The 15370-nt window shown below is 31.6% G+C and overlaps 1 protein-coding gene across 1 annotated transcript; it reads left to right on the forward strand.

Moving 5' to 3' along the window:
* Positions 1 to 18: 18 nt before the first annotated feature.
* LOC134715406 (uncharacterized) lies at positions 19 to 10228 on the forward strand. Its single transcript, XM_063577567.1, has 5 exons — positions 19 to 184; positions 2003 to 2235; positions 4870 to 4953; positions 6805 to 6931; positions 10065 to 10228. Exons 1-5 carry the CDS (start codon positions 94 to 96, stop codon positions 10136 to 10138), a joined length of 609 nt encoding a protein of 202 aa, XP_063433637.1. The 5' UTR covers positions 19 to 93; the 3' UTR covers positions 10139 to 10228.
* Positions 10229 to 15370: the final 5142 nt, after the last annotated feature.

Below are 15370 nucleotides of genomic sequence, written 5' to 3' on the forward strand. Positions count from 1 at the left end.
CCTGCTCTTTTAAATCCGAAAAAAATTACTGGATAAGTAAAGATAAATAAAAACTCAGCTTCGAAGAAAAGTCAACATAAAAAAAACATCGACATGTGGAAGAGATTTTCGATAGAATGTATAAAGTCTATTGGAATTTCCAAAAAAGTATTGAATTGGAATATATTTAAAACTGAAATACTAGGTAAACACCAATCCTTGGTAAACAAAATATGAGGCAAGCATTTACCTGTGAATGGGGACGAAGTCTGTATGAATTATTTTTTTGTAACTTTTTACTTAGCTCACCTGGCCGAAAGGGACAAGTGAGCTTTTCTCATCACTTGGCGTCCGTTGTTGTCGTCCGTCTTCGTTAACTTTTACATAAATCTTTTTCTCTGAATTTACTGGGTGAAATTAAACCAAACTTGGTCACACTCATCATTGCCATTGTGGTATCTGGGGGTATAATACACCTTATCGCTATTTGTCCGCCATTACTGGACATCACACAGGGTCCCGTAAAATTTTGACGTCATAATTCAAAATATCTGACGCCACAATGGAAAACTGATTGTTGTATGACGCCAATAGTTCTAGCGGAACAGATTCTCGGGTCAAGCGGGAATAGCGATAAGGTGTATTGTTTATCAAGTATAAATATATCTGCCCTGAAATTTTCAAATGAATCAGACAACCAGTTGTTAGGTTGCTGCCGCTGAATTGGTAATTTTAAGGAAATTTTGCAGTTTTTGTTAATATCTTGAATATTATTATAGATAGAGATATACTGTAAACAGCAATAATATACAGCAAAGTAAGATATAAAAATAAGTCAACATGACCAAAATAGTCAATTGACCCCAAAGGAGTTATTGCCCTTTATAGTCAATTTTTAAAAAAAATCATAAAATTTGTAAATTTTTACTAACTTTTCACACTGTAACTACTTGGCCAAGTTTATTATAGAAAGAGATAATTGTAAGCAGCAAGAATTTTCAGTAAAGAAAGAGCTACAAACACATCACCATCACCAAAACACAATTTTGTCATGAATCAATCTGTGTCGTTTGTTTAAAATTCACATAGACCAAGGTGAGCTACACAGACTCGTTAGAGCCTCTAGTTTTAAAGGTACCTTATTTTTTTTTAACTAATAGGAGAAATAGAGTTAACATCGAAATAAAAAAAGAACTTAATTACAAAAATCGCTCAAATTTTACAATAGTTTAGATAAAAGTACAGCTTAATTGAAAATAATAATAAAAAATATATTCACCAATATCAATGAAAAGATATTTCAATTCTAATGCCAAAAAATGGCATTTTTGTACCAAAGGGAGATCATTTGGAGTGTTTTCAATGATATCTACATTTTAAAGTTCATCTGGCATGTCTGGGGCCAACACAAATTGATTTTTTTAAATTATTTTTGTACCATATATATATGATAAAGTAACAACTACTAAAGGTAATAAATACAATTTGTAATGAAAATTAAATGTTTATTTTTTTCTGAAATTTTTATACTCTCAAGCCTCCTTAAAGGAAAAGGTTGTCAACATTGAAAGTAAAACAAAGGTACATGTAAATCATTTGATTTTACTGATTATAATATATCCACAAAAATTCATTCTTATACAGTTAAAAATGGTGATGAACATATATAATTTTATTTCTTGAAAAATCCAAATGTACATTGTACTGGTTGGCTTAATTTATTTATATCTATATTTATGTTTACATGGCTTATATATTTATATATTTATGTGTGTTTTAATGTTTTTCCATTCATCATTGTTCATGATTTTTGTGCTTATGTTGCATGTGCAATTGTACATTTAGATGAAGCTTTTTGAGTTTGGCCTTTTATAGTCAAATTCCAGCTTGTAACCTGTACAAATGATGTTGTTTGCAATGCTTATACTTTAACCTCTATATATTTAGTTTGAAGTTGATGTAATTGAAAACTATTTGTCTACATATTACGATTAAGTGTGTTACTTGTATATCTCTTTAATAGGTTCATCACAAGCCTGTTTTGCACAGCCACAGTTGTTTTATAGTTCTTCTATAGAAAAACAATCTCCACTTGAACCTCAAAGTCTATCTAAACCTCCAGAAATCAGCTCCTTTGTAAAGAAAGCATCAAAATTTACACCTAGAAGGAGAGATGCCAAAACAACATTTTCAGTGGAAAAGTTAGAAGAAACTTTAAAAGAATTAGAAGAAAAAGTTGATTACAGTGATAATATGGTAATGTATAATCTTCCATGTGAAACAATTTTCTTCTTGACATACAACTATGGTGAACCCAATTATACCTTACCACAGATTAATCTGATAGTTACCTATCCATTTAAACTTTTGTCAGTTCTATTGTCCCGTTGAACAAATACAACAGGTATGGTTCTCTGTATAGTTTATTCACTGGGACCTTTAATTTTCTTCTAAGAGAAATCTATCACTCATTGATTAATTTACCTGAATAAAAAGTTATATCTGCTAAATTGATGTTTAACATTTAAAACCTGCATGTGATTTTGTGTTTATTCAATATTAATAGTATATTGTTTTCAATCTGTTCAAAATAAAGACTAATTTAATCATAAAAAATAGACTTTTTATACATGTTTATGTAATATATATGTGTTTCTCATTTTGTTTATATAGATTAGACCGTTGGTTTTCCCGTTTGAATGGTTTTACACTAGTAATTTTGTGGCCCTTTATAGCTTGTTGTTCGGTGTGAGCCAAGGCTCTGTGTTGAAGGCTGTACTTTAACCTATAATGGTTTACTTTTTAAATTGTTACTTGGATGGAGAGTTGTCTCATTGGCACTCACACCACATCTTCCTATATCTATTTTGAAAGACTTAAGTATTGTTCCTATCAACATTTATTTGTAGTTTTTGTTTAAATATATATATTTTTGGCCCTGTTTTTTCCTTTTTTAAATAGGAATAATGTTGAAAATTTTGCCGGAAATAAACTAAAATCAGTGTTTACTTTCGACAGATTGAAAATATAATAAAAACAAACTCACATGCAGGTTTTTAAATGTGGAACATGTTATTTCAATCCAAGTGTCTTTTTTTTTAGTGTATAGAAAGGTATATACTATGAAAATTAGGCTGCAAATTGTTTTAAATGATAGAATAATATCTATATTTTAATTTCCGTCTGGTCTTAAAAAAGTTTCCAAGGTCAAATTTTTGTATTTTAACATTTTAATTGGGTAGCCCTCAATTTACGGTTTTGGGTAGTCACCTTAAAATCTAAATTTTTTTGGTTAAATTTCCCGCTATTTTCATGAATATTTTCGATGCACATAACATGAAGAATGATTGGAATGATGAAGACATAAATATAATACAATCCCGAGTAAAATTTCAAAAAAGTTGGCTGTTTTTTTAGATTGTAATTTAACACATTTTTCTTTGAAAACAAGAAAACATATGATTCAAAAAACAGTATTAGACATTTCAGAGGACAAAATATATTATTGTGATACTGCATGCACATTTTATTGGACAAATTCAAAACAACTTTGTCAAAAACTCAAAAATTAAAACATCAGTTGCACCTTTTTTAATTACGGAAATTTCATATCTGTCAACCAGCTCCACCATTTAATTTTTCCTTCACAATGAATTCGATAGTTTTGAGGTGATTATGTACATTTTCTAGCACAAGTTAAACTATTTTTGAGTGATTTGAATATTTATATAGCCCGACCCCCTCTTCATGGTTCATTGACTTTGAAACTTTTACATAGTTTGTAAGTAAATGTTTGTGTTTAGGTTTGGGAATGACTTATAAAAAGTCAATGGTATTTGGTATGCAGTTGTATGAGCATTGGCACATCTCATTTACATGAAGATTGTTTAGCCATGTAACTCAGTCATTGTTCATTGACTTATTTGCATAAATTGTGTAAGATGTTAAAATAAAGTATTGTTGTTTTGATTTCAACATTTGCATTATCAAAATTACAAAAATTACAAAAATGAGAGACATATCTCTGTGAAAACAGTTTATTTTTAGAAGTTACTATAAATTAATATTAAATTTAACCATGACTGTATGACATTTTATGTTATGATATTTTATTATGTATTTAAATGAGTAGTTATTGTTGCAAACTCCATTAGAAATTTGAATTGAGATTATTTTTGGAATCCGAGAATGGGGAAGCTGTGTCACATATCCAAATTCAGAGCTGTATCCAGTACTTTGATTTATATATCTCGTAGCTAGTGCCCCTTTAACTTGCAGGATGCCTATACATGAATAGAATAGAGAAAGGAAATGGGGAATGTGTCAAAGCAACAACAACCCGACCAAAGAGCAGACAACAGGCGAAGGCCACAAATGGGTCCTCAATGTAGCAAGAAACTCCCGCACCTGTAGGCGTCTTTCAGCTGGCCCCTTAAAAATATGTAAACTAGTAAAGTGATAATGGACGTCATACTAAACTCCGAATTATACACAAGAAACTAAAATTAAAAATCATACAAGACTAACAAAAGCCAGAGGCTCCTGACTTGGGACAGGTGCAAAATTGCTGCAGGGTTAAACATGTTTATAAGATCTCAACCCTCCCCCTATACCTCTAGCCAATGTAGAAAATTAAACGCATAACAATAAGCACATTAAAATTCAGTTCAAGAGAAGTCAGAGGCCAATGTCAGAAGATGTAACAAAAGATAATAAATGAAATGACAATAATACTTAAATAACAACAGACTACTAGTAGCTAACTGACATGCCAGCTCCAGACCTCAATTAAACTGATTGAAAGATTATGAAGTAAGGAAGAGCAAAACTCAAATTGTGACACATCATTTAAATATACTACATATGTCATGTATCTTTTATTCTTTATAGCCAGTACCAAATATGGTCAATCCATACGAGGAAAAACAGAAAAGATGTATATTATGTCAGTATAATGTCAAATTAGATTATAAGGTTTGTATTTCTAGCATAGACATAGGTAGTACTTCATTTGCCACAGCGGCTTAGTCCGGCTTAGCCCGGTTGACGCTTCCGGTATAGGCACAGTCGCTTCATTTGCTGTAAAATCAGCCGCCGGCGCAAATAGGCATACGCCGCTCTCGCCGGTGTACACTAACCGGCAAGCCATCAGTCGGTCATAAAAGTATGGCGGAAAGTGCAATTTTAGATAAATTATCGGAATTTAAAAGGTGAATATTGATTTTTTGTCAATCAGACTAGTATGATACATGATACTGAATTAGTCCACTATGACGATATTAAATTGCCATGCTATATTTTATTTTCAAATTTATAAAATTATCTCGGAGAAACGTTTTTATGATGAATAAGGCCTCAGAAAAAAAGACTGCATCTTAAAAATATATATTTATTGTTAATATGTTCATATTTTATATTCCCTAGCTTAGAAAGCAAAAAAGTATAAATTTGAACTTCTGTCGCCATCTTTAAATCAGCTGGTTCCACTCGTTTTATTTTCAGTCATATTTAACCCGGTCACGTGATAGGGCGAACCGGGCATAGCCCGACCTAGAACAAATGAGGCAGCCCCATATATAGATTCCACAACTGCAACAAGTGTGTTATGATATTTCTAAGACAGTTACATTTTAATATTTAAATAGGTCAACTATAATTGGTGTTTTCAATGGTTGTACATTTATTTCTGCTTTGATTTATATGATCTTGACCTTATTTTCGTGGATTATATTAAGTTTATGTAATAGTTGTAGTAAAGCTTCATATTTAGGACTCAACATTATATCACTGATTAGTAAAAGGTAGTAGAGACATTTAAGCATGTGCATTCTTGTTTCATATAAAAGGGGGGATTTTCCAGCTTTTGTACAATACTTTGAGCAGTTATCATGAAACTATGGTAACTCGCAGGTTTATATAGATCTATAAAGATAACCTCCCTTTAATTATTCAAGATTTTCTGATATGACATTGAGAAGTTGTTGTATTCTTAGAAAAAGCGATGTGCGTATCATGGGCTCATGCTTATTATTATAAGCTCACCTGGCCTGATGAGCATTTCCCATCACTTGTCAACAGATATAGTCTCTGTCCTCTTTCACCTATTTGAAAAAAGACCATCTCCTCTGAAACTACTAGACCAAATAAAAACAAACTTGAGTCACATACAATCATTAATGGGTAGTTCAAAATATGTGTTAGATGACCCCATTCTGCCGACAAACATGGTTGATTTGTCCCAAAATGGCTTTCCATTCTGTGAATCTAGTTTGCATCAACCAAAAGTTTTGAAACTTAATACACAATACTTATTACCACAAAACACTGATTAAGTTTGTAATTGTTTGTCATCACTTTTACTGTTCCAGTTATGACCACTTATAAATATAAGTTATATGCAATTAGGGAAGGCATCATCTGTGTCCATGGGCATGTTCTACTTTTATTTTTAGGTACTACTATTATATGAAGAAAGGACTAATTATGCAATGATTAAGCTCAATTTAAGCTTAAAATTAAGTTTATATGATTGTTCATATAAACAATATTTTCAAACATTTATTTTACACATAAAAAGAGGTTACTTTTATGTATTTCAATTCATTCATTTAATTATTTTATAAGCAATTTTTGGTATGTTAGTTAGCCATGATGTTTCTAGAATCACTATGGAATTATGTTTTAATTAATAATTTAAAGCAGGTGAAAAAAAACTAGAACCAAAGAGAACTCATAATGCATATTATCCAACTTATATACATGTAAATACCCCCAAAAATCTATATTGAAAAAAAGTGACTACATGTATTACTGTTCTGTTTTCAGAATGGTCGAATACTAAGTCAGTTTGTATCACCAAATACAGGAAGGATTTATGGTCGTAAAATAACAGGTCTTTGCATACCAATGCAGAGAGAAATATCAAGATTAATAAAACAATCACGAACATTTGGTAAGTTTATCTTTTATCTACTAGCAGTATGAATAGTTATGAGACAATTATATGCATGCTATGCGGTATGGGCTTTGCTCATTGTTGAAGGCCGTATGGTGACCTATAGTTGTTAATGACCGTGTTATGTTGGTCCCTTGTGGACAGTTGTCTAATTGGCAATCATACCACATCTTCTTTTTTATATGAAATCAATGTTTAGTGGTGATTTTATCATTCATGCCAATGCTCCAAATCTGTTCTCCTTACTAGATTAATGGATCTTCAAGATCTTTAGAATGGGTCTTCCCTAGAAAAACATGTACCGTTACTTGTATTTATAGTACATGTATTGCTAGACATTAATGATTATCATTAATACCTGAACAGCTTGAATTAAAACTGGAAAATATATCATGTCATGTTTCAGCACTAGTCTACACCTGAAAATACATTTGTTATACAGTTTGATAAAAAGGTTGATATTTTCATGACTCCGCAATGAAGTTGGCGATGCCATATAGTTTTATCCTTGTTTGTTATTCTGTAATACCATCATTCGGCAACAAACCATTATACAGAGGGTTTTTTTTTAAACGCCTTGAGATATTGGGCTGATTATTGGTATGTTAGTTTACCATGATGAGTTACAGATCAAGTTAAAGTTACATTCCGCTCCCCTAATATTTGCCTAAATTATGGGGTTTGGACCTTGATAAATTGTTGAAAATCACAGTTATATAGACTTTTTCTCTAAACGCCTTGAGATATTGGGCTAATTTTTGGTATGTTAGTTAACCATGATGAATTACAGATCAAGTTTAAATTTAGTTCTGCTCAGCTCATTTTTGCTGAAATTAAGGGTTTAAGACTTTGAAAATTGTTGAAAAAACTCAGTTATATGGACTTTTTTCTATTCGCCTTCAGATTTTGAGCAGATTTTTGATATGGGTGACTACCATGATGTTTGTGTTCTCATGAATTGTTAAAATTACTGTTTTTAAACTTTTTTAGACAGGGCCATTCATACCATTTTGACACATCTAGTTTTTTTAATATTTTTCCCCATAGATCTTTAATAGAAGATGTGGTATAATTGCCAATGAGACAACTCTTCATCAGGGATCTAATGACGTATAAGTTTACATGTTTAGGTCATTTATTTTTTTGAATTGTGAGAAGCATGATTAATTTCTTGAGAATTTGCAATTTTAAGATATAATTTTAAAAATCAAGCAGAAAAACACCTCATACCATATACCCTTTGTTTACCTGTTAATTTCTGTTTTCAACAGATTCATTCCACCTATCATTCTTTAAAACATAACCGGTATTTTTCTGGCTTATTTCTGTAACAGTGTCCTTGGATTAGGGTGCCCAATGTCCAAAAAGTCCTCTATTTAACCAGTTTAGTTGAACCACTAACACAGCTAATTTTTTGTCAAATTTTAGGAAAATCATTATATTTTACAAATATGATTATTTTTGTAAATTCAATTGGTCACAATTTTCTAAATTTCATGTTTTTACCTGTTGAATTTGTTCAATTGGACAAATGAACTGCCAAAAGTTTAGGGAGAGATTTGTTTGCACCAAAAATGTGTCCTTTTGCACCACACCATTTTTTCTCCAATGCTACGTTTGTGCCACATGTTTTAAAATTACATGGTATCATTTGTGCCAAAAATAAAACATACCTTTGCACCAATTGGAAGAAAAATTAACTCCCTCCTCCTTTTTTTCGGACTTGCAACTGGCAGTTTACACAGCAAATATTTTCTTTTCTTCAACATACTTTCTTGTAACTGCTGCTGCATGGATACTTCCCATTTAAATGCATGTAGTAGCTTGTAAATTCACTATATTGTCCAAAAAGACAAAAACTGAAGGATGAAATGCATAAAAAAGTTTGTAATGATTCCTGTGGATTGCTTTTGCTCCATTACTGGTACGTCTTGAGCCCATTCGGATGGTGGGAACAAAGCCCTGTGTCATCAACATATTTGTCAAAAACATAATCAGCAAAAGCTTTAATTTTTCTCTTTTGGCATATCTTGTTATAAATATTCTTCTCTCTCTGTACATGAACTGTCTAATGCATTTTGAGTCATTTCTCTCGAGATGATGAAATATCTCCAATTATATGATACTTTTTAAGCCAAAAATTAGAATAAATAATAATCATTAATATCTATGATGGATATGTGTACAGGTAAATTGGCGCAAATTAGTTCCAAATATTGGTGCAATTGATACATTTAGAAAACAAAATTTAGCGCAAATGATACCCCCGAAAAACAGTAAATGGAGCAAAGGGACTGCTGTCAAAGTTTAAATGGACAGGTGAATCTATGGAAAGTTATAATTGGGTTCACAATAATACAATGTAATATAATATTATTTCATCATTTTAGTAAGACTAAAGTTTTACCCTAAATTTACTACATTTTCATTTTAAGCAAAATTGAGAAATTTCACTGTGAGCGGGGTACTAGTCTTGTTATTTAACACAAATACATTTTGGTTTCTTTTTATACCCCCGCTTTAAAAAGGGGGGGGGGGGTATCCTGTTTTACCTCTGTCTGTCATTATACACCCACTTTAAAATATACCCCCACTTTAAAAAAGGGGGGGTATACTGTTTTACCTCTGTCTGTCAGTCCGTCCGTCAGTCAGTCTGTCCCATGAAACTTTCGTCACATTTTTCTCAGGAACTACACATCCACCCTTTCTGTAATTTGGTATCAATATTTATATATGTCAGCCATACGGTGTGATGCGTTTTCAGATTCATCACTTGACAACTTCCTGTTTACCGAACACTTGTATGATTTTACACATGATAGCCAAGTTGAAAATTTTTGTCACATTTTTCTCAGGAACTACAATACAAGGATTTCTGAAATTTGGTTTCAGGATTTATATAAGTCAGCTATACTGTGTGATGCGTTTTCAGATTCATCACTCGACAACTTCCTGTTTACCGAACACTTGCATATTTTTACACTATTAATATTATCCACTTGCGGCGGGGGTATCATCAGTGAGCAGTAGCTCGCAGTTTCACTTGTTTTTTATGTTTTTGCCTTTTTATTTATTAGGTATGTTAGAATTTTAATGTATATTTGATTACTGTTTTACTTTATTTTTTTAGGATTTATGCCGTATACATACAAGAAGACTGAATATCTTAAAGACCCATTGCTGTTTAGTAGATTTAGGAGTTAAAAGAACTGACATTCATTTAATTATTTTATTATATGGACTAATTGTGTGCGTACCTTCTCAGAATATACTTGATAAAATCTGGAAAACTAATGGTACATGCATTGTTATTTAAAATAAGGATATCATGTAAAGCTTCAGCATGTCCACATTTAATTGTCTATATCAATAAAAAGATGTGATATCAGTGCCAATGAAACAACTCTTCATCCAAGTCACAATGCATAAAAAATGAAGAATTATAGGTCAAAGTACTGCCTTCATCAAGGAGCCTTGGCTCACACAGAACAGCAAGCTATTAAGGGCCCTAAAATGACTGGTGTAAAACAATTTAAACAGGATAACCAACAGTCTAATCTATATAAAATAAATGAAATGAGAAACTTCTATGTGCCACACCAACAAAGGACTACTACTGAACAACAGGCTCCTGACTTATGATAGCTGTTTAAAAAATGGGGGAAAAACACCTGATGCACAATCAAACTCATAAATCAATAATTAAATGACAAAGCCATGGCAAAAAAAAGAAAAAGATAAACTAACAATAGTATACAAAACACAACATAGAAACTAAGGACTAAGCAACACAAATCCTACCAAAAACTTAATGTGATCTCAGGTGCTCATGAAGGGTAAGCAGATAAAGCTCAACATGTGTTTCTCAAGGTTGGACAAACCCAGTAACTTGTGTAATTTGGTTGGTCACATTCATGATAAGGGTACAGGATTGAAGTAACAACATAAGGAACATATCAGCTAACATCTGTGAAAAGGTCAACCAACTCATGATGGCAACCGTAAAATTGAAGGATGATTTCATCTCCATCATTTGGAACTCTTGGTTTAACAGGTTCCTTGTGAGCATTAATCCTCTATCAAGGAAATTGTAATAACAAGCCAAGGGATATTGTATCAATTGGGAGATATGTACTCCCTATGAAATATTGCTACATAGAAATAGAAAGTTCTCAATTGGGAAGCTGAAATCATCTTTTTTGTTGTAAAGTTTTGTTTTCAACCAGCTCTAGTTGTCATTTTCTAGATGCAAGTCAAGATATGAGACAGACTCAACTGTATCTTATATCTTTTATCTCTAGTTCGATAGGATAGATGACTCAACATTTTTAATTATTTAGTGAGAGAACATCATTTGTATAGTTAAGTTAAGTTCCTAACTACTTTTCTTTCTCTCTAAGCAGTCTTTATATGAAGTCAGCCTCATATGAATAAAGGAACAAGTCAGCAAGAAGAGGTACACAGTTGGTTCCAATGGGAATGCCAAATAGTTTGTTTAAAAACATGTCCTCCAAAAGGAACAAATACTGTATATTGTCAACTTTTCAATCAGCACATCAAGCATTATTGATAATGTCAGTTTCAAAGAATTTTTATGCCCCACCTATGATAGTAGAGGGGCATTATGTTTTCTGGTCTGTGTGTCTGTTCGTCCGTTCGTCCGTCTGTCCCGCTTCAGGTTAAAGTTTTTGGTCAAGGTAGTTTTTGATGAAGTTGAAGTCCAATCGACTTCAAACTTGGTACACATGTTCCCTATGATATGATCTTTCTAATTTTAATGCCAAATTAGAGATTTTACCCCAATTTCACGGTCCACTGAACATAGAAACTGATAGTGTGAGTGGGGCATTCATGTACTGAGGACACATTCTTGTTTAAAATTTTAATTGGAGTTATTTTTCCTTCACTAAGACAAGATACTTCAACACACATTGGCTATCCTTTTATAAGATAAAGCAATACCAACTCTTTGATTTGTCTTTTAGTTTGGAATAAGAAATACTTTTGTAAAGCGTAGAAAACTCAAATGTTTTCATACTATTGCAAGATGATAGATTGTAGGGTCCTAAAAGGATCTTAGAAGTTTTTAGTATCCACATCTGATTCACACCACCTCTGAAGCCAGGCTTTGATTGCTAATAAAATTGATACTTATAATTTAGAAAGATGTTTAGTGGAGCACTTGGAAGGATACATCAGCAAGACCACATAAACACATGTTTATACGCCAGACTTTACCATTTGTTTTAGTACTGGTTTAACAACTTCTTTTAGCTGGTTTAGCTTCTTTTGGAGGTCTCAAGTATACATCTCTTTGCATCTTCTCTTCCTAAAAAAAAGCAGTTATAATGTCCACTTAATTAATTGACCATTTTTATTAGCAATACTTGACAAAATCAGTAGCAAGAACTGCTTTTGGCATGTAAAGGAATTTGTTGGTATCTCCTTTAGACTGTCTTCATCAAAACCCTTTGCTACCAATCTAGCTTTTCTATGAAATTCTTTTATAGTATAAACCTACCTTGAGGAGATACATTTTTGAACATTGTCCTCACCCTGCATCTCTAGTTTGATAGTATAGATGACTTCAACATCTTAATTATTTAGTGAGAGAACATCATAGTAATAGCGAAAGTTAAGTTGCTTACTACTTTTCTTTCTCTCTTAGCAGTTTTTGTAAGAAGTCAACCTAATATGAATAAAGGAACAAGGCAGCAAGAAGAGGGGCACCGTTGGTTCCCATGGGAATGCAAATAGTTTGGTTAAAACACGTTATCGCTAAAATCAATAAAACTTGTATGTATATCTTAGTTCATGTCATCTGACTGGTTTAACAACTTTTTAATCTTTAACTGTTCTTAGATCAATGGATATCTGGTCACCTCTAATATTTCCTGGATGACTGTATTCTATTTTTATAGGAATTTGCAGTCGTAAATTGGTATCACATGGTTGGCAGCAGCATCAGTGTCATCTGAAGACATTAAAAGTTTTGTGACAATAACTTTTGTAACATGAAATAAATACAAGGTTTGAAACCACAAAAGGAAGGATGGGATTAATTTTGGGGGTTATGGTCCCAATAGTCTAGGAATTCTAGTTTCCAGACAATGACTGTGGAACAGTGTATGAAGCTCTCTGAAATTATACCACAAGTTTCCATACCACAAAGGGAAGGTTAACTTATGATTTAATTTGGTGGTTATAACTGTTTTGAATTAGGGGCAATTAAAGTATTGGGGATGGGATCTCTATAAAATCAGGGACTTTCTATACTAAAGTTTGTATAGAAAGTCCCTGATGAAATAGACAACTGTGTATTTTATTCTCATTGGTAAAAATTTGTTTGCCAGGGCTATGAAATTTGCTTTGTTCAATTAAAAAAAAAAAAAAAAATTGAAAATAATAATTACAATGAAAAATTTGAATTAACTTCTTACATTGCTTTTAAATTATATAAGGCCATGAAAGAGTTTTTAACATAAACAGTTTCTTGCCTTCAATGGTTTTGTTATAAAGAAATGTTGTTTTGTTTTGAGGGCATACATAAGCTGTCAATTTATTTTTAGAAGTTACCTCATGTATTAAATGCTTATACAGGTATATAAATTTCAGCCATGATAATGTATGTCATTTTCTATTTTAATACTTTTATGATGTATTTAAATTGGGGTTTATAGTTTCAAACTGCATTGGAAATTTGAATTGAGATTATGACCATATCTTGATGGAAAAAATTGTCATCCCAAATTTCCCATAATTTTTTTTTACCCCAAGATATACGGGGCGCCGAATCGGACTCTTGTGGTTTTGTACTCAAAATTCAATTTTGTACGGACAAAAGTGACTTTTGTTCAACAAAAATGAGTTCAGTTTAACAAAATTTGTATCATACTACAAATTTAAAATTTTGTCATACAAAATTATCTATCAGCGGCTATCAGCGGACAAAAGTCACTTTTGTCATGACAAAATTCATTTTTGTTACACAGAATTGACTTTTGTTACCTAATTTGAAAATTGGGCGACAAAAGTCAATTTTGTATTGAAATTAGTTTAGTTTGGTTTCTGTGAACTCATTTGCATACAAAATCGACTTTTGTTACACAAAATTGACTTTTGTTACACAAAATTGACTTTTGTTACACAAAATTGACTTTTGTTACACAAAATTGACTTTTGTTACACAAAATTGACTTTTGTTACACAAAATTAACAAAATTGACTTTTGTCTCAACAAAATTGACAAAATTGACTTTTGTCTCAACAAAATTGACAAAATTGACTTTTGTGAGACAAAAGTGACAAAATTGACTTTTGTGAGACAATATTGACCAATGTGAGACAAATTTGACTTTTGTCTCAACAAAATTGACAAAATTGACTTTTGTCTCAACAAAATTGACAAAATTGAATTTTGTCTCAACAAAATTGATTTTTGTCTCTCGAAAGTCAATTTTGTCTCACCAAAGTCAATTTTGTCTCATAAAAGTCAATTAAGTTAATACAAAATTGAATTTTGTCGTCACAAAAATGAATTTTGTGGTCACAAAATTGACTTTTGTCTCAACAAAATTGACTTTTGTCTCAACAAAATTGACAAAATTGACTTTTGTCTCAACAAGATTAACAAAATTGACTTGTGTCTCATCAAAATTGACAAAATTGATTTTTGTCTCAACAAAATTGACAAAATTGACTTTTGTCTCAACAAAATTAACAAAATTGACTTTTGTCTAAACAAAATTGACAAAATTGATTTTTGTCTCATCAAAATTGACAAAATTGATTTTTGTCTCAACAAAATTAACAAAATTGACTTTTGTCTCAACAAAATTGACAAAATTGAATTTTGTCTCACAAAAGTCAATTTTGTCTCACAAAAGTTAATTTTGTCTCACAAAAGTCAATTTTGTCTGACAAAATAGAATCTTACCTCACACAATTGACTTTTGTGATTTAATTTCCATATCAGGTAACAAAAGTCAATTTTGTATGCAAATATGTTTATATTTGCATACCTTTTAGACAAAATTGACTTTTGTCATGACAAATATGAATTTTGTCTACAAAAATGAATTTTGCCATGACAAAAATGAATTTTGTCTACGCAAATAAATTTTGTCATCACAAAATTGAAGTTCTCACAAAACAAGTCTGTAGCACATAGTTTTGTAGGACAAAAATGATTTTGTTATGACAGAATTGAATTTTGTACAAAACCACAAGAGTCCCATTCGGCACCCCGTAAGATATGGTCATCAATTCAAATTTCCAATGGAGTTTAAACAGAGGTAAAAAAAATAATTGGAGGGGGGGAGTAAACAAAAACTCAGGGGGTTAGGGACAATATTTGGTCCACTAGATTTCAATATTAAAAAGAAAATTTCTTTAAATTATGGGGGGGGAGGGGGGTTAATATTTCTTCAAGTTTTA

Source organism: Mytilus trossulus, chromosome 4 (assembly GCF_036588685.1).
Source record: "Mytilus trossulus isolate FHL-02 chromosome 4, PNRI_Mtr1.1.1.hap1, whole genome shotgun sequence".
Taxonomy (NCBI): Eukaryota; Metazoa; Mollusca; class Bivalvia; order Mytilida; family Mytilidae; genus Mytilus; species Mytilus trossulus.

Bases quoted from the DNA above. Each gene is read 5' to 3' on its own strand.
- LOC134715406 (XM_063577567.1), top strand. From the start codon at position 94: ATGTGGAAGAGATTTTCGATAGAATGTATAAAGTCTATTGGAATTTCC. The intron at 2,236-4,869 runs GTAATGTATAAT...TATTCTTTATAG, and splicing joins TTGATTACAGTGATAATATG to CCAGTACCAAATATGGTCAA. The intron at 4,954-6,804 runs GTTTGTATTTCT...TTCTGTTTTCAG, and splicing joins ATGTCAAATTAGATTATAAG to AATGGTCGAATACTAAGTCA.